The sequence below is a fragment of the Salmo salar genome, chromosome 27 (assembly GCF_965601325.2).
Source record: "Salmo salar chromosome 27, fSalSal1, whole genome shotgun sequence".
Taxonomy (NCBI): Eukaryota; Metazoa; Chordata; class Actinopteri; order Salmoniformes; family Salmonidae; genus Salmo; species Salmo salar.
The window spans coordinates 30,121,471-30,147,087 of NC_138317.1; the positions used below are offsets into that span (position 1 = coordinate 30,121,471).

Sequence of the window (25,617 nt, forward strand, 5' to 3'; positions counted from 1 at the left end):
CTGTGACGTTTCACTGTGCAGTGTGGGTCTGTGGCGTTTCACTGTGCAGTGTGCCTGTGGCGTTTCACTGTGCAGTGTGTGCCTGTGACGTTTCACTGTGCAGTGTGTGTCTGTGGCGTTTCACTGTGCAGTGTGCCTGTGACGTTTCACTGTGCAGTGTGTGTCTGTGGCGTTTCACTGTGCAGTGTGCCTGTGACATTTCACTGTGCAGTGTGTGCCTGTGACGTTTCACTGTGCAGTGTGTGTCTGTGGAGTTTCACCGTGCAGTGTGTGTCTGTGGCGTTTCACCGTGCAGTGTGTGTCTGTGGAGTTTCACCGTGCAGTGTGTGTCTGTGGAGTGTCACCGTGCAGTGTGTTCTGTGGCATTTCACTGTGCAGTGTGTGTCTGTGGCGTTTCACTGTGCAGTGTGTGTCTGTGGCGTTTCACCGTGCAGTGTGTGTCTGTGGAGTTTCACTGTGCAGTGTGTATCTGTGGAGTTTCACTGTGCAGTGTGTGTCTGTGGCGTTTCACCGTGCAGTGTGTGTCTGTGGCGTTTCACCGTGCAGTGTGTGTCTGTGACGTTTCACCGTGCAGTGTGTGTCTGTGGAGTTGCACCGTGCAGTGTGTGTCTGTGGAGTTTCACTGTGCAGTGTGTGTCTGTGGCGTTTCACCGTGCAGTGTGTGTCTGTGGAGTTTCACTGTGCAGTGTGTATCTGTGGCATTTCACTGTGCAGTGTGTGTCTGTGGAGTTTCACTGTGCAGTGTGTATCTGTGTCATTTCACTGTGCAGTGTGTGTCTGTGGAGTTTCACTGTGCAGTGTGTGTCTGTGGAGTTTCACTGTGTAGTGTGTATCTGTGTCATTTCACTGTGCAGTGTGTGTCTGTGGAGTTTCACTGTGCAGTGTGTATCTGTGGCATTTCACTGTGCAGTGTGTGTCTGTGGCGTTTCACTGTGCAGTGTGTGTCTGTGGCGTTTCACTGTGCAGTGTGTGTCTGTGGCGTTTCACTGTGCAGTGTGTGTCTGTGGTGTTTCACTGTGCAGTGTGTGTCTGTGGCGTTTCACTGTGCAGTGTGTGTCTGTGGCGTTTCACTGTGCAGTGTGTGCCTGTGACGTTTCACAGTGCAGTGTGTGTCTGTGGAGTTTCACTGTGCAGTGTGTGAGTGGGGGTGTTTCTCTTTTTGTGTAATGTGCCACAAGAGAACGGGAGAGGAGGAGTATGAAAAGGAGAGGAAAAAGGGGGAATATGTCAAGTGGAAGGGCACAACACACCGCTTGCCCGTGGAGGTGGAAGTACAATATTGTTGTTGTTGTTTCAGGGCAGAGCTGTCAGTGACTGTGATTCCCCTCTCTTCTCACTCTCTCTCTCTCTCTCTCTTTCTCTCTTCTCCTTCCTCCTCTTTTTCTCCCCCTCCCATCTTATCGCAACAGAGGGAAAAGCGATGGAGCATTTCGTCTGCCGGAGGTGAAAAGAACTCTTCGAGTGTAAGTAGAAGAGAAGTGGCAGGCAGAGGAAAGAGGGATGGGGAGAGGGAAGGAGCGAGAGGTGGACTGAGGGAGGCAGAGAGAGAGGTAGATGGAGAGAGAGGAGAGGAGAGAGGGGGGGACTGAGGGAGGCAGAGAGAGAGGTAGATGGAGAGAGAGGTGGACTGAGGGAGGCAGAGAGAGAGGTAGATGGAGGGAGAGGAGAGGAGAGAGAGAGAGGTGGACTGAGGGAGGCAGAGAGAGAGGTAGATGAGAGGAGAGAAGCACAACTGAGTTAGCGTAGCCTCCCAGGGATAAAGTTATGCTTGACAGCAGCATTACCCACATTTCTGCATTACAAAATGTTGCTTCGCTGGCGTTTAGCATTCAAATTCCCTCCCAGATTATGCTTTTTGCATTCATTCTGCCAACTGTCAGCCCGAGACAACGCAGGGAGAATTATATTCAGGCTCATATCGCCTCCTGGTGGTCAGTGTAGTCACAACAGGCTGTGTGGACCACTGAGGAAAAACACACTGTGTGTGTGTGTGTGTGTGTGTGTGTGTGTGTGTGTGTGTGTGTGTGTGTGTGTGTGTGTGTGTGTGTGTGTGTGTGTGTGTGTGTGTGTGTGTGTGTGTGTGTGTGAGGTTGTGTGAGGTTGTGTGAGGTTGTGTGAGGTTGTGTATGTGTTTTCTGTGACACAGAGAGACAGATGTAGTTAGTATTTTAGTGAGAGTGGTAGATGGGAAAGACAAAATGGAGATAGCGAGAGGAGAAGGAACTGGACAGAGAGATAGGGGACAGCGGGATCGTGTTAACGAACAGCATGACTCTCTGCTTATATTAGCCAATAATATTCACTCTCCAAAATCCAAACACACACACACACACACACACACACACACACACACACACACACACACACACACACACACACACACACACACACACACACACACACAGCAAGGGCACACGGGGTGTGACAGTGCCATCGATTTTGTTCGAATTTACTCAAATATACACCCAGATATACACACATCACATTTTCATCAGAGGGGGTAGTAGGAAGTGCCTGCCAGTGAATCCATTTAGAGGTGGTAGGTGCTTTTCAAAATGGCCACCTCAGGTGGTTGTTGGCAGTGAAATAACAACATATTACATCAGAGATGGTATAGAAGCAAGACTATCCCTTGTGATATGGGTTGATCACTGTGGTGGTGGGATCCAGAATGAGCCAACATTACAGTCGTTGGTTAAAGCCATCCAAGCGACTCGATGAGGAAATCACCTAGAGGGTGTTATCTTCCTTCCCTCTAATATCTATGCTACAGAGTTCTGTGTGATTTAAGTAATAAGCATCACTTCCAAATGGTTCACCCCAGGATTCTCTGACTCTCGTCCAACATAGCTACTGGCTTTCTGAGTGTGCACGGTTTTGATTCAGCCCTGCAGCAACACACCTGATTCAGCTAGTTATGGCCCAGAGGTTGAACCATAATTAGTTGAATATTCAAATCAGATGTGTCACTGCAGGGCTTGAACTAAGGCCTGAACACCTAGCAGCTTTTCCAGAGAGTTATTCCAGGTAAACCCATTAGGCCATTTTTGCACACATAGAAATGGAATCATTGTAGATTATAGAAGATAATATATATATAATATATATATATAATATTTCTATGGTTTCACCCAGCATGAAACATTATAGCATGAAATGCTTCATTCTGTTCATGGCAATTCCAAGCTTAACATTAATAACGGCGCTTGTGTGTATTTCTGGGCCAGTCACTGTCATCACATAACGCTATGTCTCATGGCTACAACCCTTGTGTCTGTTAAGTTGTTATCTGTGCACGATAAAGATCCCTGATTTCAATGATGGACCTTTTCTGATGCATAATGTTCTTCCGCTTTAGTCTTAGTTAATCCCATAACATGAATTTCAACATGTATTTTACATACAGTTGAAGTCGGAAGTTTACATACACTTAGGTTGGAGTCCTTAAAACTCATTTTTCAACCACTCCACAAATTTCTTGTTAACAAACTATAGTTTTGGCAAGTCTACTTTGTGCATGACAAATTGTTTACAGACAGATTATTTCACTTATAATTCACTGTATCACAATTCCAGTGGGTCAGAAGTTTACATACACTAAGTTGACTGTGCTTTTAAACAGCTTGGAAAATTCCAGAAAATTATGTAATGGCTTTAGAAGCATCTGATAGGCTAATTTACATAATTTGAGTCAATTGGAGGTGTACCTGTGGATGTATTTCAAGGCCTACTTTCAAACTCAGTGCCTCTTTGCTTGACATCATGGGAAATCAGCCAAGACCTCAGAAAAAAAGTTGTAGACTACAAGTCTGGTTCATCTTTGGGAGCAATTTCCAAACGCCTGAAGGTACCATGTTCATCTGTACAAACAATAGTACACAAGTAAAAACACCATGGGACCATGCAGCTGTCATACCGTTCAGGAAGGAGACGCGTTCTGTCTCCTAGAGATGAACCCACTTTGGTGAGAAAAGTGAAAATCAATCCCAGAACAACAGCAAAGGACATTGTGAAGATGCTGGAGGAAACAGGTACAAAAGAGTCTATATCCACAGTAAATCGAGTCCTATATCGACATAATCAGAAAGGCCGCTCAGCAAGGAAGAAGCCACTGTTCCAAAACCGCCATAAAAAAAGTATGTTATGATTAGAGGAAAAACGGGGAGGCATGCAAGCCGAAGAACACCATCCCAACGTGAAGCACGGGGGTAGCAGCATCATGTTGTGCTTTGCTGCAGGAGGGGCTGGTGCACTTCACAAAATAGATGGCTTCATGAGGAGGGAAAATTGTGTGGATATATTGAAGCAACATCTCAAGACATCAGTCAGGAAGTTAAAGCTTGGTCGCAAATGGGTCTTCCAAAGTTGTGGCAAAATGGCTTAACCTCTTGGGGCTAGGTGGGACGCTAGCGTGCCACCCGTGGTGCACTCCATCAACAGCAGGTGCATTTCAAGAGCGGCAAATTTGAATCCAAATAAATGTCAAAATTCAAATTTTTCAAATATACAACTATTTTACACCATTTGAAAGATAAACATCTCCTTAATCTAACCACGTTTTACGATTTCAAAAAGGTTTTACGGCGAAAGCATAAATTTAGAGTATGTTAGGACAGTACATTTACAAGAGTTGTGTGTAATGTTTTGTCAAGTCAAAGACAGGGTCACCAAAACCATAAAACCAGCTAAAATGATGCACTAACCTTTTACAATCTCCATCAGATGACACTCCTAGGACATTATGTTAGACAATGCATGCATTTTTAGTTCTATCAAGTTCATATTTATATCCAAAAACAGCGTTTTACTATGGCATTGATGTTGAGGAAATCGTTTCCCTCCAATAACCGGCAGTCAAGTCAGCGTAACAAATTAAATAATTAAAATTAGAAAACATTGGTAAAATATTATATTGTCATTTAAAGAATTATAGATTTACATCTCTTGAACGCAATCAACTTGCCAAATTTAAAAATAACCTTACTGGGAAATCACACTTTGCAATAATCTGAGCACTGCGCCCAGAAAAATACGCGTTGCGATACAGACTAGACGTCATGTTGGGGAGATCTAAAATCGAAAATACTATGTAAATAATCCATTACCTTTGATTCTCTTCATCAGATGTCACTTCCAGGTATCACAGGTCCATAACGAATGTAGTTTTGTTCAAAAAAGCTCATCATTTATGTCCAAAAATCTCCGTCTCGTTAGCACATGATGTAAGCCAGCCGGACTTCTCGTCATGAACGAGGGGAAAAAATATATTTCCGTTCGTTCAAACATGTCAAACGTTGTATAGCATAAATCATTAGGGCCTTTTTTAACCAGAACATGAATAATATTCAAGGTGGACGAATGCATACTCTTTTATAATGTATTGGAACGAGGGTACCCAACATGAACTAGCGCGCCAGGTGTCTAATGGGACATCAACGTTCCATGGCTCTTGTTCGGTCAGATCTCCCTCCAGAAGACTCAAAACACTTTGTAAAGGCTGGTGACATCTAGTGGAAGCAATAGGAAGTGCCAAAATATTCCTAAACCCCTGTGTTTTTCAATGGGATAGGTTTAAAGTCAATACAACACATCAGGTATCCACTTCCTGTCAGAAAATGTCTCAGGGTTTTGCCTGCCAAATGAGTTCTGTTATACTCACAGACACCATTCAAACAGTTTTGGAAACTTTAGAGTGTTTTCTATCCATATATAATAAGTATATGCATATTCTAGTTACTGGGTAGGATTAGTAACCAGATTAAATCGGGTACATTTTTTTTATCCAGACGTGCAAATGCTGCCCCCTAGACCCAACAGGTTAACAAGAACAACAAAGTCAAGGTATTGGAGTGGCCATCACAAAGCTCTGACCTCAATCCCATAGGAAATTTGTGGGCAGAACTGAAAAAGCGTTTGCGAGCAAGGAGGCCTACAAACCTGACTCAGTTACACCTTAAAGGCAATGCTATCAAATACTAATTGAGTGAATGTAAACTTCTGATCCACTGGGAATGTGATGAGATGAAAGAAATAAAAGCTGAAATAAATCATTCTCTCTACTATTATTCTGACATTTCACATTCTTAAAATAAGGTTGTGATCCTAACTGACCTAAGACAGGCAATTTTTACTAGGATTAAATGTCAGGAATTGTGAAAAAACTGAGTTTAAATGTATTTGGCTAAGGTGTATGTAAACTTCCGACTTCAACTGTACATGAAAGGCCCACTGGCAGACAGTATGCAGCGATCACAGAGCCTGCAGGATGAGTCCAGTGAGAGCCAGGACAGATGAATCCACCTGGGAGATGGAGATGTTAGTCAGGGAGACAGCAGGTAGCTTTGACCTAATAAAAAAATAAGATCGAGATCATGATGCTAACGATGAACTTATGCTAGCACAGTATCTGTATTCAGTTTGTGAGATGTTAGCATTTATGTGGTGTAGTCAGGTGAATTTTCTTTAGTAAGGTTTATTATCTACGTTGATTAATTTACATGAGCTGGTTTTATACCAGTATGCAACATGCCTTTCAATTCAGAAGTTGCCATACCTAGCAACACAAATGAGGGGTTTTGCTATGATAAACCATCAACATGTCTCTGAAGAATCAATGTATCAATGTTTCTATGAAGAATCAATGTGTCAATGTTTCTTTAAAGAATCAATGTGTCAATGTTTCTCTGAAGAATCAATGTGTCAATGTTTCTCTGAAGAATCAATGTGTCAATGTTTCTTTAAAGAATCAATGTGTCAATGTTTCTCTGAAGAATCAATGTGTCAATGTTTCTTTAAAGAATCAATGTTTCAATGTTTCTCTGAAGAATCAATGTGTCAATGCTTCTATGAAGAGTCAATGTTTCTATGAAGAATCAACAGACACAAACACATACATAATAACACACAATATGAAGGTCTGAAGGGTTGGTTTAGGATTTGATTATTCTGAAGTATCCCCATGAGTTTATAAACAGCTGGTCTCATGGGTAGATTTAACCTGGGGGCACATAGGATCAGCTTTACCATAAAAACTGACCTTAGATAATTGGCATGGGGCAACAGATCTAGGATCAGCTTAACCTCTACAGATCCTAACCTTAACCATAAGGGGTGCAAATCTCAAAACGGACCTTAGATCAGCTAGCCAGGTGAAGCTTCACCCTGCTCCATTGTTAAATAATAATGAAAAATAAGAATTTATTGTATTTAATTATGTACGCAAAAAAAAAGAAATGTGACATTCCATGTCTCCTGTGTGTGTTTGACATTTGACCCTGTGCAGGACAAGTCGACCCCGACCCAAGACGACCAGCACTCCTGGGACAGCTTCAAGACCATGACCCCTGAGCTGTCCATTGTGCCGGGGGAGCAGAAGGACAGAATGGAGCTGCACAACAAGACCACCTGGGACTCCTCGTCTGCCAACACACCTGACACGTCCGAGGGGGACTTCCAGACTGAAGTGTGATGAGGCAGAGAAACACACACACACACACACACACACACACATACAGACACACACACAAAGAAACCCAGATAACGCATATACACACAAATACAAATGTACACACAGACAGAAATGCAAAAACAAGTACGTTCAGAATCAGAGAAACACACACAGGTACACACACACACACACACACACAAACACATACACACACACACATACAGGTTCAAGGGTAGACAAATAGGTAGCCACATGTACATACATAGACAGACACACCGCACTCCTCCAAACCGCTCTTCACATCCTAAAATCTGCTCTCTAAAGGATGATATAATTTGTTTACTGCTACAGTGGACAAGGACAAAGCAAAGACAACTGTTCTCTTCTATATTTTCAAACAGACTTTAAATGAGAGAACAGGGGCTTGGAAGAGACTGGGACGGAGAAATTTTTAAATGGACAAAAAACCGAAAAAAACTTTCTGAAAAATGTCTTGGTTTTATTCACTGGAAAAAAGGATTCTCTTTCACCTGTTTGATGATTTGAAAAAAAAAATGAATATTTCTGCACCATTCTGTTCTTTTTATAGAGAAGAAATCTCACTGATGTTTGGCACACTGTTAAACCCCTTAGGCTCCCTCTCTTCATTTCTCTCCTTCTTTCCCTTCTAATGGATGACGCAAGCACTCGTTTTTTCTTCTCTTTTTTTTGGAGGGGTTGGGGAGGGGCAAGTAGGGAGGTATAGAACGGATCATTGACATGTGACATCCTCTGCTGTTGCTAAGTTTCACACTCTTCTCTCGTCATCCTTTTTCAATGTCGTGTTTTTTCCTTTTTGTATTGTTAAGATTTTAGTTATGCTGTCCTTTCTCTTTGGTTCAATTTTTTTTAGCAACAAAAACAATTTGTGACAAAAAAACCTTCAACTGAGTTTCCGTTGTTGTCTCATTGTCTATCTCTTATATGAAAGTCCTCTTTTATTTTGAGCTTCCGTTCGTGCTTGTGCTGCCTTTTCCATGCGGAATTTTAAAGAGTGATTTATAACACATCTGTGATACGTGAGCTTGCTTTCTGAGGCAACATGTTCTCAACGGTACACCTGTGGGAATTGAGCGAAGGGTATCATCCAGATTCACGCACATTTCCATCGCTCTTTTTCCAGTTCAGTAAAAAAAGTATTTCAAAGTCTCGAAACATTTGAATCAATTACAGACATAACCAACCAAAGCTGTCTTTCTGTCAGGAGAGTGTAGCCTATCTGAAAGTGTTGCTGTAGTATTTCCCTTCCCTCCATATGGATCCCAGGTCTTGTTATAAGTGTATTTCAATTCTTCTAACTCCCACTACTTTAGGTGCTGTATCGATCACTGTGCCATGCATCTGCTCTCATCCCCTCAAGAAAACAGGGAAATAAAGTAATCTATAGTTTCAGATGCAAGGACCTGAGGTGCTTTTGCTACTCAGCTTGTCCGTAGTTGTCTTTGTTGTGAATGAAAGAGAGGAAGCAAAACAAGGAATAGGTGGATAGTTAGGATAGCAACTCAACACAAACGTTCCACTTTGGTCAGAAACGCCGACAGGGCTTTTGTGGAAAATGTAGACGGGTATGAAATCAAAGTATATCCCCAAACATGTTCATTGTGTGTGTATCTCTCTCTCCTCTCTCTCTCTCTCTCTCTCTCTCTCTCTCTCTCTCTCTCTCTCTCTCTCTCTCTCTCTCTCTCTCTCTCTCTCTGTGTTTATCTCTCTCACTCGCAGTCTGTCTCACTGTTTCTCTCACTCTCGCATTCCTCACTCCACCATGGATCATGAAATCTTCATGTAACGGTGTAGTCCTTTCTATCAGCTCTCACTCAAACACAACTCGAGGAGAGAGAGAGAGAAATTAAAATGAAACGGAGGAGAGAACAAAGTAAAAGATGCGAGGGAGACAAAGGAAGAGATAGAGATGATACAGGGAGTAAAATGGGATAGAGGTTTCCTATTTAGTGCACAAAATATGGCACTGGTCAAAAGCAGTGCACTAAATAGGTAATAGAGTGCCATTTGTGACGCAGACAAATCACTTTTGAGTTGACTATATAAAGTTAACTTTGGTTTCAAAATGTAAAACATCAGACACAAAAAAACACCCACACCTGACTATGTTTTAATACTACACTATTAGAAAAAAGGTGCTATCTAGAACCCTAAAGGGTTCTTCGGCTGTCCCCATAGGAGGACCATTGAAAATCCATTTTTGGTTTCAGGTAGAATCATTGTGGGTTCCATGTAGAACTCTTTCTACAGAGGGTCTACATGGATTCCAAAAGAGTTCTACCTGGAACCAAAAAAGAGTTCTCCTGTGGGGACAGATGAATAACCTTTTAGGGACCCTTTTTCCAAAGAGTAAATAGCACCCTTCCACTAATTCACTATATTCTTGACTCTCCACTCCCTTCACTAAGTACTGAGAGTTGGTTGGAGAGATGAGGTGTTTTAAAGGTATACCTCCTGCATGGCACATCTCCAGGGTTAGTCCTTACACACTCCTTAGCAGATTTGCAATACCTCCCAATTAGACTAGGGCTGTGGACAGAAGGATGAGAAATAGAGAGAGAGTGCGATATTAAATACAGTCTCACTGGTCTCTAGTATATGAGAGAAAGAGAGAGAGGAGGGATAAAAAAGAGAACAAGCGAGATTGACAGAACAGAATACAATGAGAGAAAAGAGAATGATATAAAATCAGTGAGAGAAAGAGTTATAGAGTGAGAGTAAGGGAGAGCTAAATAGGTAGAGAGAGAGAACTAGAGATGGAGAGCAGCGGTGAGCTCTAACAGTAATTATCCAGGGGAATGTCCTGACATTTGTCCTGACATTTTCCGAGGCTGCCCTCAAACCATCTGTGTAAAGATCCCTAATGGTACAGCGTGGAATACACACGCAGATGGCAAGACAAGAGCGCCTGCCTCTCCAACCTTTACCGCTAATCAGCTGATATGCAGCTCTAGCAGGATGAAGTCGCCCCAGACGGTGATCTAAGGTCAGTTTTGCATTACCCCTCCCTAATGGTTTGGGTTGGAAATGTGGGCAGGGTAAACTGATCCCAGATCATTTTCTAATGGCTACTTATCTCTGACTCATCATACAACTGTGAAGGGAAGGTTTGTGATAGGTACTCATGAGATTGTAGAATCACCTTAGTTCTCTTACACAGAGGAACATCCTAATCCTTGTTCAATCCTAATCTTAATCCCAAATGCCAGAACCAGGTTGATAAATACCACACTAGAGAGACAGGTAAGTGAGAGAGTGGGGATGCAACTTCTTGAATTGACAAACTTCTACAGATCCTCAAGAATCACTAGTGTTTAAATTGGTCCATGATCATGTGACGGTGCCTAAATCTGTTTCATTCCATCAATCAGTGTCCACTTCCTTTGTGATCACCTCTGATCTTTTCTGGGCTACCAGAAAACCCATCTGATTGATACAGAAGATGACTTCTCTAATTCTAAAGCGATGTGTTGTGTTAGTTTGTCATGGGCTTTTGAAAAGTTTCAGACTATGACTATACAATCTGTCAACGAGAACTTCAATCATGAAACTTCAAAACCGTGAATCCTGTAAAGATTTAGTGAATTGCACAGATGAGGTATTGAAAGCAGTGTGTTTGAAATGTATCTTCAGAGTGTGTGGTTTGATGCAAGAATATGATACATTTGCTAAACTCTAGATAAATGGGAGTTTGATAGGTGAAAGAAACAGAAACTTTGATCTTGGACTACAGAGGTTACCCTCCAACCTACCATGCTTGAGATGTTGACCTAGCTTCTCATACAACCATCAAAGCTGTCCCACTGGTGTTACAAAAGAAAGTCCCTCCTTCCTTTTCCTCCCACATTCATGTTTTTTATACATAAGATTGTACAAAGTAGTCCTCTGTTTTCATAGAGTGTCTTTTTTATATGAAAATAAATTTTCAAATTGATTCAAGTGTGTCATGTTGATACCTGGTGGTTTGGGCCCTTGTCAGAGAACTACTGTAGCCTGGATACAAGTGTGTGTTCTGCTCTCTTGTCAGAGAACTACTGTAGCCTGGATACAAGTGTGTGTTCTGCTCTCTTGTCAGAGAACTACTGTAGCCTGGATACAAGTGTGTGTTCTGCTCTCTTGTCAGAGAACTACTGTAGCCTGGATACAAGTGTCTGTTCTGCTCTCTTGTCAGAGAACTACTGTAGCCTGGATACAAGTGTGTGTTCTGCTCTCTTGTCAGAGAACTACTGTAGCCTGGATACAAGTGTCTGTTCTGCTCTCTTGTCAGAGAACTACTGTAGCCTGGATCAGTGGCGGTTCTAACTGTCATTTTTATTCTGACATTTGGAACAATACAAAAAAATAATCATAACATTTAAAACAATAGAAATATAAAAATATTTACAAAAATAAGACTCAAAAATATCAAAAAGAAGTAACAAAGACAAATAGAAACAAATTGTAGTATATAATTGTAGTATATAAAGAGAATCAAATTATTACACTATTACCTTATTGCTAACAAAAAACAAACTAATAAAACTAAATTGCACAAATCCTATATCACACAAATACACAAATAGAATAACACACTTATAAAGAAGAGAACCTGATTATTACACTATTGCACATCAAACAAGAAACACACAAACTAAAATACACAACTGCCATCTAAACCCTTTCCTTTCTTGCCTTCCTTGATGTAAAGTCATCAATTACATCATCATAAGAAATCTGACCAGCAATTGCATTGTTAGTACTGATGACAGCAAGGCCACTAAGGCATTCCTGTGACATGGTGGACCTCAGGTAGGATTTGATGAGCTTCCGCTTTGAAAGCTCCTCTCTGCTTCAGCTACGGTCACTGGAAGAGTAAGACAAATTCTGAGAGCAGTCCACAAATTTGGATACATTTCTGAGAGCTCCCTTTCGTGTATAAATATCAGCAGCTCAAGCAGGGTCATGGTCTTCGATGGTAAGTCAGGCAAGTTCTTCAGTTCCTGTGCAAGCTCTCTGCCATCCAAGTCAGAGTGTTCTTTATAGTGCAGTGTCACACTAAAGGCCTCACATTGTTCTGTCAGGTCCTCATTTGAGAGACTTTGGAAGGTTGACAGCACTCTAAACTTCTCTCCCACATTTTCCAATGTGGAAAATCTTTCCTGAAGGGCTGAGGTTGCAGCATCAACAACGACATTGAAAAATGTCACCTCCAGCTTCTTCAGGGCATCACTCAAAGGCTCATCAAATGATTTATAAGAAAAGTGCCGCTTTGTGGACCTCAGCCTTTTTTGTTGAAGAACGGCCTCTACATTCATACCCTCACAAATATCCTTGGCTGACATTTGTGCAGTCACAAAGCCTGTTGCCCTGTAGTTGCTGAGACCTCTCAATTCAATTCAATTCAATTCAAGGCGGTTTATTGACAAGGGAAACACATGTTAACATTGCCAAAGCAAGTGAAATAGATAATATACAAAAGTGAAATAAACAATAAAAATAAACAGTAAACATTACAATCACAGAATTTCCAAAAGAATAAAGACATTTAAAATGTCATATTATGTCTATATACAGTGTTGAAGAGATGTGCAAATGGTTAAAGTACAAAAGGGAAAATAAATAAACATAAATATGGGTTGTATTTACAATGGTGTTTGTTCTTCACTGGTTACCCTTTTCTTGTGGCAACAGGTCACAAATCTTGCTGCTGTGATGGCACACTGTGGTATTTCACCCAGTAGATATGAGAGTTTAAAAAAATTGGGTTTGCTTTCGAATTCTTTGTGGATCTGTGTAATCTGAGGTAAATATGTGTCTCTAATATGGTCATACATTTGGCAGGAGGTTAGGAAGTGCAGCTCAGTTTCCACCTCATTTTTTGGGCATTGTGCACATAGCCTGTCTGCTATGTGCACAATGCCTATGGCGACCTTTCTCAATAGCAAGGTTATACTCACTGAGTCTGTACATAGTCAAAGCTTTCCTTAATTTTGGGTCAGTCACAGTGGTCAAGTATTCTGCCACTGTGCACTCTCTGTTTAGGGCCAAATAACATTGTAGTTTGCTCAGTTTTTTTGTTAATTATTTCCAATGTGTCAAGTAATTATCCTTTTGTTTTCTCATGATTTGGTTGGGTCTAGTTGTGTTGCTGTCCTGTGGCTCTGTGGGGTCTCTTTGTGTTTGTGAGCAGAGCCCCAGGACCAGCTTGCTTAGGGGACTCTTCTCCAGGTTCATCTCTCTGTAGGTGATGGCTTTGTTATCCTGTTATGGATTTAATCTGGTTACTACTCCTGCCCACTAACTAGAATATGCATATAATTATTGGCTTTGGATAGAGAACACTCCAAAGTTTCTAAAACTGTTTGAATGGTGTCTGTGAGTATAACAGAACTCAAATGGCAGGTCAAAACCTGAGAGATTCCTTTACAGGAAGTGGCCTGTCTGACCATTTCTTGAACTTCTTTGCCATCTCTATCTTTTACAAAGGATCTCTGCTCTAACGTGACACTTCCTACGTCTTCCATGGGCGCTCAGAGCCCGGGAAAAACCTGAATGTCGTCATCCCAGCCCCAGGCTGAAACACATTATCGCCTTTCTCAAGTGGCCGATCAAGGGACTGTGGGCTTAGGCGCGTGCCCTGGCCGCCCCCGTCTTTGTGATTTTTCCTCTGTTTGCCGAAAAGGAGATTCCGGGCGGAATATTAGCGCTTTTTTACGAGATAAATTGCATAAAAATTGATTTTAAACAGCGGTTGACATGCTTCGAAGTACGATAATGGAATATTTAGAATTTTTTTGTCACGAATTGCACCATGCGCGCGACCCTGATTTACCATTTCGGATAGTTTCTGGAACGCACGAACAAAACGCCGCTATTCGGATATAACGATGGATTATTTGGGACCAAACCAACATTTGTTATTGAAGTAGCAGTCCTGGGAGTGCATTCTGACGAAGACAACAAAAGGTAATCAAACTTTTATAATAGTAAATCTGATTTTGGTGAAGGCTAAACTTGCCAGGTGTCTAAATAGCTAGCCCGTGATGGCTGGGCTATGTACTTAGAATATTGCAAAATGTGCTTTCACCAAAAAGCTATTTTAAAATCGGACATATCGAGTGCATAGAGGAGTTCTGTATCTATAATTCTTAAAATAATTGTTATGCTTTTTGTGAACGTTTATCGTGAGTAATTTAGTAAATTGTTAGTAAATTCCCTGGAAGTTTGCAGGGGGTATGCTAGTTCTGAACGTCACATGCTAATGTAAAAAGCAGTTTTTTGATATAAATATGAACTTGATTGAACAAAACATGCATGTATTGTATAACATAATGTCCTAGGTGTGTCATCTGATGAAGATCATCAAAGGTTAGTGCTGCATTTAGCTGTCTTCTGGGTTTTTGTGACATTATATGCTAGCTTGAAAAATGGGTGTCTGATTATTTCTGGCTGGGTACTCTGCTGACATAATGCTTTCGCTGTAAAGCCTTTTTGAAATCGGACAGTGTGGTTAGATAAAGGAGAGTCTTGTCTTTAAAATGCTGTGAAATAGTCATATGTTTGAAAAATTGAAGTTTTTGTATTTTTGAGGAATTTGTAATTCGCGCCACGCCTATCATTGGATATTGGAGCAGGTGTTCCGCTAGCGGAACGTCTAGATGTAAGAGGTTATGGAAGGTTTGGGAATCGCTTCCTTTTAGGTGGTTGTAGAATTTAGCGTCTCTTTTCTGGATTTTGATAATTATCGGGTATTGGCCTAATTCTGCTCTGCATGCATTATTTGGTGTTTTACATTGTACACGGAGGATATTTTTGCAGAATTCTGCATGCAGAGTCTCAATTTGGTGTTTGTCCCATTTTGTGAATTCTAGGTTGGTGAGCGGACCCCAGACCTCACAACCCATAAAGGGCAATGGGTTCTGTATTTTTTGCCAGATTGGTATGTCAAATTTTATGTTCCTTTTGATGGAATAGATGGCCTTCCTTGCCTTGTCTCTCAGATCTTTCACAGCTTTGTGGAAGTTACCTGTGGCGCTGATGTTTAGGCCAAGGTATGTATAGTTTTTTGTGAGCTCTTGGGCAACGGTGCCTCTCTCTGTCTTTCTGAGAAGACTGACTGAGAAGACTGACTGCAACATCCACATGCATACTGGGTGACTGCATCAGCTTACTCACTTGTTGGATCTGGTTTAAGATCTGATACCACACCACTGTACAGATGCTGAAGCGGTATGATCCCACCTCCTCTGACAAGGACTGGGCCTCAATCTTCATCACAGGGTCTTTGGTTTGATCCCTCACCTCAATCAGTGCCTCTCTCACTGATGCTGCCTGATACCTCAGTGTCTAAACACTCTTAACTTTACTCTCCCACCTTGTCTCAGTCCACATTTTCAAAGTGATGTCCACATGTTTTTTCAGGATGGCCTATTGCTGTGTGGAGGCTGAGAACAAAGTGTACAGTTTGTGTAAGATGCCAAAGTTACCTGTGGCATCGACAGAAATTTTAGCAGCATCAGCCACAACCAGGTTCAATATGTGAGCCCCACATGGCACAAATAGAGATCTTGGATTAATTTCCAGGAGTCTGGCTTGGACACCTTTTCCGTCTCATGTTTCCCCTTACATTTACATTTTTACATTTTAGTCATTTAGCAGACGCTCTTATCCAGAGCGACTTACAAATTGGTGCATTCACCTATAATATCCAGTGGAACAACCACTTTAAAATAGTGCATCTAAATCTTTTAAGGGGGGGGTTAGAAGGATTACTTTATCCTATCCCAGGTATTCCTTGAAGAGGTGGGGTTTCAGGTGTCTCCGGAAGGTGGTGATTGACTCCGCTGTCCTGGCGTCGTGAGGGAGCTTGTTCCACCATTGGGGTGCCAGAGCAGCGAACAGTTTTGACTGGGCTGAGCGGGAACTGTGCTTCCTCAGAGGTAGGGAGGCGAGCAGGCCAGAGGTGGATGAACGGAGTGCCCTTGTTTGGGTGTAGGGCCTGATCAGAGCCTGAAGGTACGGAGGTGCCGTTCCCCTCACAGCTCCGTAGGCAAGCACCATGGTCTTGTAGCGGATGCGAGCTTCGACTGGAAGCCAGTGGAGAGAGCGGAGGAGCGGGGTGACGTGAGAGAACTTGGGAAGGTTGAACACCCTTCATCATAAGACTGTCCTCTGCAGTCCTCAAAATGAATTTTTAGCCTCTCTAATCTTTTGAGAATCAGGGATGCCAAATGTTGGCCTGTGGACTCTGCCTCCAAAAACCCCATAAAATGATCCGTTATGTGGGGCTCCTCCTTCAGTGACACAATTCTAATCACAACTGACAACTGTTCAGTGTGGCTGACGTCTGACGTGCAATCTAGAATGATAGAGAAGAATTTTGCCAGCTTGATGTCACTCACCATTATTGAAATGACCTTGCTGCTCAAGAAATCAATGAGTTCATTCTGTATTTGATGGCCAAGGTAGCTGGTGGTGTGACTTGAGGTCCCTTGTTGGACACGGTGAAGGTGCTTTTTCATGACTGGATCAAATTGTGCTATCAGTTCAACCTCTTTCATTTGATGGAGAGTACAGTGTTTCTGTGTGTCCCCTTAGTGCCAGATTTCTAATTACCAGACTGCACAATAGCAGTCAGACATGTCAACACCTCTCTCCATCTTACCCTTTCAGCCTCCATAAGTGCCGCGCTTATCAATTGTTTTGCCTTTTTTGATCCTCATTGCCAGTTCTTTCCAGAAGAAGTTGGAAGAAGCAACTTCTTCCATTACACTCATTCCTTGGGAAAACAAAGTACCAAATTGGTACCTCATTTGGTCCTCTGCAAACTAGTTGTGTCCGAATTCTGTCAGTCAGAACTGAAGGCCAGTCAGCAGGGTCTGTAGACAGTAGGTTCATCCTCAGCAGCAGGATTTGGTGGGGATGCTGCTACAGACATTTCTAATGGAGAGCACATGGGCAATTCTTTACACGCGTTATTCACAGAATTTATACTGGTGGAACATTCCACATACATACCCAGTAATAATAAAATCATCATTGTTACCTACAATATGGAAACTCAAAACTTCGCAAAAGGGAAATTATTGATTTAGTTTATGTTATGCAGGGATGCACACATAAACACATTCGAGTGTACCCACACACATGTGCATGTGCGCACAAACATACTTGAGAATCCTGCTGGGGTGAAGTGGAAGCAAAAGGGTCTTCATCCTCATCCTCAGGCTCAGACAACATTTGTGAAGACACCTGTGTGGCTGAAGAGGTGGATGGCTCCTCATCCTGAGGCTCCGAGATCATTTCTGAAGAGGCCTGTGTGGCTGAAGAGGTGGATGGCTCCTCATCCTGAGGCTCTGAGATCATTTCTGAAAAGGCCTGTGTGGCTGAGGAGGTAGATGGCTCCTCATCCTGACCAGAAGCCATGGATTACAGGCAACATTCGCACTGAGCTAAAGGGTAGAGCTGCCGCTTTCAAGGAGCGGGACTCTAACCCGGAAGCTTATAAGAAATCCTGCTATGCCCTCCAACGAACCATCAAACAGACAAAGCATCAATACAGGACTAAGATCGAATCGTAGTACACCGGCTCTGACACTCGTCGGATGTGGCAGAGCTTGCAAACTATTACAGACTACAAAGGAATCACAGCCGAGAGCTGCCCAGTGACACAAGCCTACCAGACAAGCTAAATAACTTCTATGCTCACTTCGAGGCAAGTAACACTGAAACATGCATGAGAGCACCAACTGTTCCGGATGACTGTGTGATCACGGTCTCCACAGCCGATGTGAGAAAGACCTTTAAACAGGTCAACATTCACAAGGCCGCTGGGCCAGATGGATTACCAGGATGTGTACTCCGAGCATGCGCTGACCAACTGGCAAGTGTTTTTACTGACATTTTCAACCTCTCCCTGTCTGAGTCTGTAATACCAACATGTTTCAAGCTGACCACCATAGTCCTTGTGCCCAACAACAGTAAGGTAACATGCCTAAATGACTACCGACCCGTAGCACTCACGTCTGTAGCCATGAAATGCTTTCAAAGGCTGGTCATGGCTCACATCAACACCATTATCCCAGAAACCCTAGACCCACTCCAATTTGCATACCGCACCAACAGATCCACAGATGATGCAATCTCTATTGCACTCCCCACTGCCTTTTCCCACCTGGACAAAAGGAACACCAATGTGAGAATGATATTCATTGACTACAGCTCTGCGTTCAATACCATAGTGCCCTCAAAGCTCATCACTAAGCTAAGGACCCTGGGACTAAGCAGCTCCCTCTGCAACTGGATCCTAGACTTCCTGACGGGCCACCCCCAAGTGGTAGGGTAGGTAACAACACATCCACCACGCTGATCCTCAACACGGGGGCCCCTCAGGGGTGCATGCTCAGTCCCCTCCTGTACTCCCTGTTCACTCATGACTGCACGGCCAGGCACAACTCCAACACCATCATTAACTTCTTGCATCTAGGCGTTCCGCTAGCGGAAGCCCGTTCCGCCAGCGGAACGCCTAGCCAACAGCCAATGGAACAGCAGGGCGTGAAATTCAAAACATCAAAATCTAATAATTTCAATTTCTCAAACATATGACTATTTTACACCATTTTAAAGATACACTTCTCCTGAATCCAACCACATTGTCCGATTTCAAAAAGGCTTTACAGCGAAAGCAAAACATTAGATTATGTTAGGACACCACCTAAACAAGAAAAGGCACACAGCAATTTTCCTAGCAAGGAGATGTGTCACAAAAACCCAAAATCCAGCTAAAATGAAGCACTAACCTTTGACGATCTTCATCAGATGACACTCCTAGGACATCATGTTACACAATACATGTATGTTTTGTTCGATCACGTTCATATTTATATCCAAAAACAGCATTTTACATTGACGCGTGATGTTCAGAAAATGATTAGCCTCCAAAATGTCCGGTGAATGACCACAATGTGCACATTCATTTACAGAAATACTCATCATAAACGTTGACAAAATATATAACAATTATTTAAAGAATTATAGATATACTATCTCTTAATGCAACTGCTGTGTCAGATTTCAAAATAACTTTACGAAGAAAGCACATTGTTCAATATTCTGAGTACAGAGCTCCGCCATCAATGCAAGCTATAAAGTTAGCCGTCAAGCCACGGCATCGTCAAAACTCTAAAATACTGTTATAAATATTTTCTTACCTTTGCTGATCTTCGGCAGAATGCACTCGGAAGGACTCCCACTTCCACAAGAAATGTTCATTTGTTTGATAAAGTCCATAATTTATGTCCAAATACCTCCGTTTTGTTGGCGCGTCCAGAACACTATTCCAAAGGCACGAGACGGGGGCGCAAATCAATAGACGAAAAGCTCAAAAGTTCCATTACTGTTTGTAGAAACATGTCAAACGCTGTTTCCAATCATAAACAACATAAACAATCAATAATATTCCAACCGGACAATAGCGTATTCATTACAGAAGAAAAATAAAAAATGCTATCCATGCATGAATGCACATGAAATAACTACATGACCTCAGACTGTCCACTGCTTGAACCGGCTGTTATTCGGTCAAAATCCACCATAGAAGACTCAAACAACTTTGTAAAGCCTGTTGACATCTAGTGGAAGACTTAGGAAGTGCAAGTTGACCCCACAGACACTGTAGTTTCAATACAAAATGGTCTGAAAGACTACAATTCTCAGACTTCCCACTTCCTGGTTGGATTTTTCTCAGGTTTTTGCCTGCCATATGAGTTCTGTTATACTCACAGACATCATTCAAACAGTTTTAGAAACTTCAGAGTGTTTATATGCATATTCTAGTTTCTGGGCCCGAGTAGTAGGCCGTTTAATTTGGGTACGTTTTTCATCCGGCCGTGAAAATACTGCCCCCTATAGCGAAGAGGCTAAGTTTTCTGATGACACAACAGCGGTAGGCCTGATCACCGACAATGATGAGAGCCTATAGGGAGGAGGTCAGAGACCTGACCATGTGGTGCAAGGACAACAACCTCTCCCTCAACATGATCAAGACAAAGGAGATGATTGTGGACTACAGGAAAAAGAGGACCGAGCACGCCCCCATTCTTATCGAAGGGGCTGAAGTGGAGCAGGTTGAGAGCTTCAAGTTCCTTGGCGTCCACATCAACAACAAACTAACATGGTCCAAGCGCACCAAGACAGTCTTGAAGAGGGCACGACAAAACCTATTCCCCCTCAGGAGACTGAAAAGATTTGGCATGGGTCCTCAGATCCTCGAAAGATATTACAGCTGCACCATCGGAAGCATTCTAACGGGTTGCATGGCAACTGCTCGGCCTCCGACCGCAAGGCACTACAGAGGGTAGTGCGTACGGCCCAGTACATCCCAGGGCCAAGCTTCCTGCCATCCAGGACCTCTATACCAGGCAGTGTCAGAGGAAGGCCCTAAAAATCATACCGGAGCGCCAAGTCTAGGTCTAAGAGGCTTCTAAACATCTTCTACCCCTTACTCTCTGTTATTATCTATGTATATCCAATTTGACAACCCTACCTGCATGTACATAATTATATCAAATACCTCGACACCAGTGCCCCCACACATTGACACATTGACACTGTACCGGTACCCCCCGTATATAGCCCCCCTATTGTTATTTACTGCTGCTGTTTCATTATTTGTTTTTCTTTTAATTTTTTTGGTATTTTCATCAAACTGCATCGTTCGTTAAGGGCTTGTAAGTAAGCATTTCACGCATGTGACAAATACAATTTGATTTGATTTGAAATTAACCATACAACCTCCTTGGCTACTTTTAGGCATAAAACACCCCAAAAAACTCAATATATCACAAAAGATACAATATATCAGCATAATATAGACGTCTTTTAAGTTAGCCTACAGCATTGGAAATCCCCCTTACTGAGCTCAGGACCTAGTCAATACAATCACAGAGTACCTTTATGATGTCACCTCAATGAAAGTTAACTTCTTATGGGCAGGTGGGACGGTAGCATCCCACCTGGCCAACACCCGGTGAAATTGCAGAGCGTGAAATTCAAATATACCAAATTCAAATATTTTACATTCTTGAAAATATATGTGCTATACATCAAAATAAGCTTAACTGCTTCTTAATCCAGCCGCTGTGTCAGATTTCAAAAAGGCTTTACGGCGAAAGCAAACCATGCGATTATCTGAGGACAGCGCCGCACATACAAACACATGAAAATCATATTTCAACCAGGGAGGTGCGCCACAAAAGTCAGAAATAGCGATATAATTCATGCCTTACCTTTGAAGATCTTCTTCTGTTGGCACTCCAAAATGTCCCAGAAACATCAAAAATGGTCCTTTTGTTCGATGTCCTTCTTTATGTCCCATAAATGTCCATTTATTTGGCGTGTTTTATTCAGAAATATGCCGGTTTCAACTCGCCCAACATGCCTACAAAGTATCTAATAAGTTACCTGTAAACTTGGTACAAACATGTCAAACAACGTTCCTAATCCAACCTAATCCAACCTAATCCAAACTGTTTCCAATACCGGATAAAAACAATGTGAAGCGCGCTCCAGTTCACGCGCATCAAAACAGCAGAGTCCAACTGGAATGACACTTACAATGAATAGCACTGCTTCTTTATTTCTCAAAATAAAAACATCAAACAATTTCTAAAGACTGTTGACATCTAGTGGAAGCCATGGGAACTGCAACCAGGTTCCTAATAATACGGATTTCCCATAGAAACATGGAAAATCCTATGACCTACATTTTTTTCCCTGGATGGTTTGTCCTCGGGGTTTTGCCTGCCATATCAGTTCTGTTATACTCACAGACATTATTGTAACAGTTTTAGAAACTTTAGAGTGTTTTCTATGCAAATCTACCAATTATGTGCATATCCTAGCTTCTGGGCCTGAGTAACAGGCAGTTTACTTTGGGCACGCTTTTCATCCGGAGGTGAAAATACTGCCCCTATCCAAGAGAGGTTAACCAAATCAATAATGTGCTAGTTAGGTCGTTTTTCTGCAAGCTACACACATTATTAAGATGAAACTGTGTGAAATGATATCCAATGTTATGTAAGCTAGTTGGACAGAAAGCATAATATTGTCACCCTATGTGTAATAGTATAGCAAGCAACATAGCAATATAGGCTAACAAACATAAGTAGTATACTAGCCTATTTCATTACATACATAATATTATACTCATAAAGAGATGACATAGCTGCATACCTTTATCTTTTACGCGTTTCTCCTCTTCTTCTTTCCTCTTTTTCCTAAACTGGGCACCTGATGGCTTAGACCTTTTCTTATCCATTTGTGTTGATTTGGCAATCGAGCGTCAATACATTACCCATCCCCCAACACTGTCAACCAAGAGTCAGGACTAAACCAATTCACCTTGGTGGTGTGCAGACTGGCTTTATATTATTCTTAACGATTTCACTCAACCAGAGAAAAATGCAACAATATGTCTGTGAAACTATATGTTCAAAGTATTATGAATGAATTGTGGTTTATTTGGTAGCACTTCGTAGTGTGAATAATTGTACTAATTGCGTTTGTACTGTACAAAGTTAGAGGTGCACTATTTGATAGATTCCCCCGCTCCCCCTACCTCGGGCTTCCAGTGGGGAGACCTGAGGTCAACCTACCCCTGCCCCCCTCCCCGTCCCGTACTTCTGAGTGGGAGACCTTCCCAGGCAGTAGCCTGCCTAGCTCACAAACTACAATCAGGGCACCCACTCCGACAAGGTTAACCTCTCTAGGGTAGTGGAATCCCGTGGCGCGTTATTGAAATACCTTAGAAATGCTATTACTTCAATTTCTCAAACATATGACTATTTTACACCATTTTAAAGACAAGACTCTCGTTAATCTAACCACACTGTCCGATTTCAAAAAGGCTTTACAACAAAAGCAAAACATTAGATTATGTCAGAGTACCCAGCCAGAAATAATCAGACACCCATTTTTCAAGCTAGCATATAATGTCACATGAACCCAAACCACAGCTAAATGCAGCACTAACCTTTGATGATCTTCATCAGATGACACTTCTAGGACATTATGTTATACAATACATGCATGTTTTGTTCAATCAAGTTCATATTTATATCAAAAACCAGCTTTTTACATTAGCATGTGACGTTCAGAACTAGCATACCCACCGCAAACTTCCGGTGAATTTACTAAATTACTCACGATAAACGTTCACAAAAAACATAACAATTATTTTAAGAATTATAGATACAGAACTCATTTATGCAATCGCTATGTCCGATTTTAAAATAGCTTTTCGGCAAAAGCACATTTTGCAATATTCTGAGTAGATAGCCCAGCCATCACGGGCTAGCTAATTTGACACCCACCAAGTTTGGCCCTCACCAAACTCCGATTTACTATTAGAAAAATTTGATTACCTTTGCTGTTCTTCATCAGAATGCACTCCCAGGACTTCTACTTCAATAACAAATGTTGGTTTGGTTCAAAATAATCCATAGTTATGTTCAAATATCCTCTGTTTTGTTTGTGCGTTCAAGACACTATCCGAAGGGTGACGCGCCCGACGCGTTTCGTGACAAAAAATGTCTAAATATTCCATTACCGTACTTCGAAGCATGTCAACCGCTGTTTAAAATAAATTTTTATGCGATTTTTCTCGTAAAAAAGCGATAATATTCCGACCGGGAAACCCTGTTTACGTTCAAAGACGAAAAAATAAAAACATGGTGTCACCTCGTGCACGCGCCTCAGTCTCATTGTTCTCTGATCGACCATTATCCAAATGCACTACTGTTTTTCAGCAAGGGCCTGCAAAGACATCATTCAGCGTTTTGCCGCCTTCTGAGAGCCTATGGGAGCCGTAGGAAGTGTCACGTTACAGCAGAGATCCTCAGTTTTCAATAAAGAGAGTGTAGAAGCCCAAGAAATGGTCAGAGAGGGCGCTTCCTGTAAGGAATCTTCTCAGGTTTTTGCCTGCCATATGAGTTCTGTTATACTCACAGACACCATTCAAACAGTTTTAGAAACTTTAGGGTGTTTTCTATCCAAAGCCAATAATTATATGCATATTCTAGTTTCTGGGCAGTAGTAATAACCAGATTAAATCGGGTACGTTTTTTATCCGGCCGTGCAAATACTGCCCCCTACCCTAGAGAGGTTAATTGACCCACAGTCCCACACGTTGACATGATATCATTGACATGACGTCCAAATGAGCGATAGAAAACCGATCGCGCAAATGTCACCATTCCAAATTTTTTTGTACGGGCGCCCCATGCCACCCCCGGCAAGATGCCACCCCAGGTGGCTGCCCGTGTCGCTCAGGCTAGAAACAGATCTGAGACCAGGCTAGAAACTATCTGGGACCAAGCTAGAAACAAATCTGGGACCAGGCTAGAAACAATCTGGGACCGAGCTAGAAACAGATCTGGGACCAGGCTAGAAACAATCTGGGACCAAGCTAGAAGCAGATCTGGGACAAGGCTAGAAACAATCTGGGTCCAAGCTAGAAACAGATCTGGGACCAGGCTAGAACACTGCATATTACACTTCCAATTGTCATTTGATTGACACTGTCATTTTGATGAATCAATATCAACAAAGTGACAACAAACAAAGTGCAACAAGAAGTTTGTTAAATAGTGTTGTTCAGGGATACTCTGAGGACTTGTGTTTGTGCAGCACTACTGAGACGAGTGAGAGCATACGACACAGTGCACACGCCTCATACACCCATCGCCTGCTCCCAGAGGCTTGTGGGTAATTAAGTGAGAGCGCAGACGGGTCCGCCCACGTGGCGACCAATACATCACCTCAGGAGAGGCCACTCTGAGAGGTAGAGAGGAAACAATTGGAAGGACTAAAAGGAGGACTAAACGGAAACGTGAAGGAGAGATCAAAGAGAAAGTGAATAAGAATAGGATACAGAGAGAGAGAAAGAGAGAGCGAGAGTGACAGAGAAGGGAGACATTGATCCATACTCCATTGAATACTTTATTGATCCATTTCCTATTTCTGAGAGCAAACGCTTTGAACGCCCATCGCAAGTTCTCCCAGAGGCTTGTGGGTAATTAACTGTCACCCAGGGAGAAGCCACTCTGAGATTTGCGTTCACACAGGAAGAAATAGTTAGGGAAAGAGGGAAAGAA

The 25,617-nt window shown here is 42.2% G+C and overlaps 1 protein-coding gene across 6 annotated transcripts in view; it reads left to right on the top strand.

Annotated features, from left to right (window-relative positions):
• Positions 1–8,878, top strand: part of LOC106588837 (adhesion G protein-coupled receptor B2) — a 499,757-nt gene extending 490,879 nt beyond the window's left edge. For 5 of the 6 annotated variants that reach the window (XM_045709852.2, XM_045709853.2, XM_045709855.2 and 2 more), the window contains 2 exons: positions 1,410–1,463; positions 7,283–8,878. In XM_045709852.2, coding sequence (XP_045565808.1) covers positions 1,410–1,463; positions 7,283–7,468 — 240 coding nt within the window. In that variant the 3' untranslated portion in view covers positions 7,469–8,878. The remainder of the gene's footprint in view (positions 1–1,409; positions 1,464–7,282) is intronic. The other variant, XM_045709861.2, reaches the window with a different exon arrangement.
• The last annotated feature ends 16,739 nt before the right edge of the window (positions 8,879–25,617 follow it).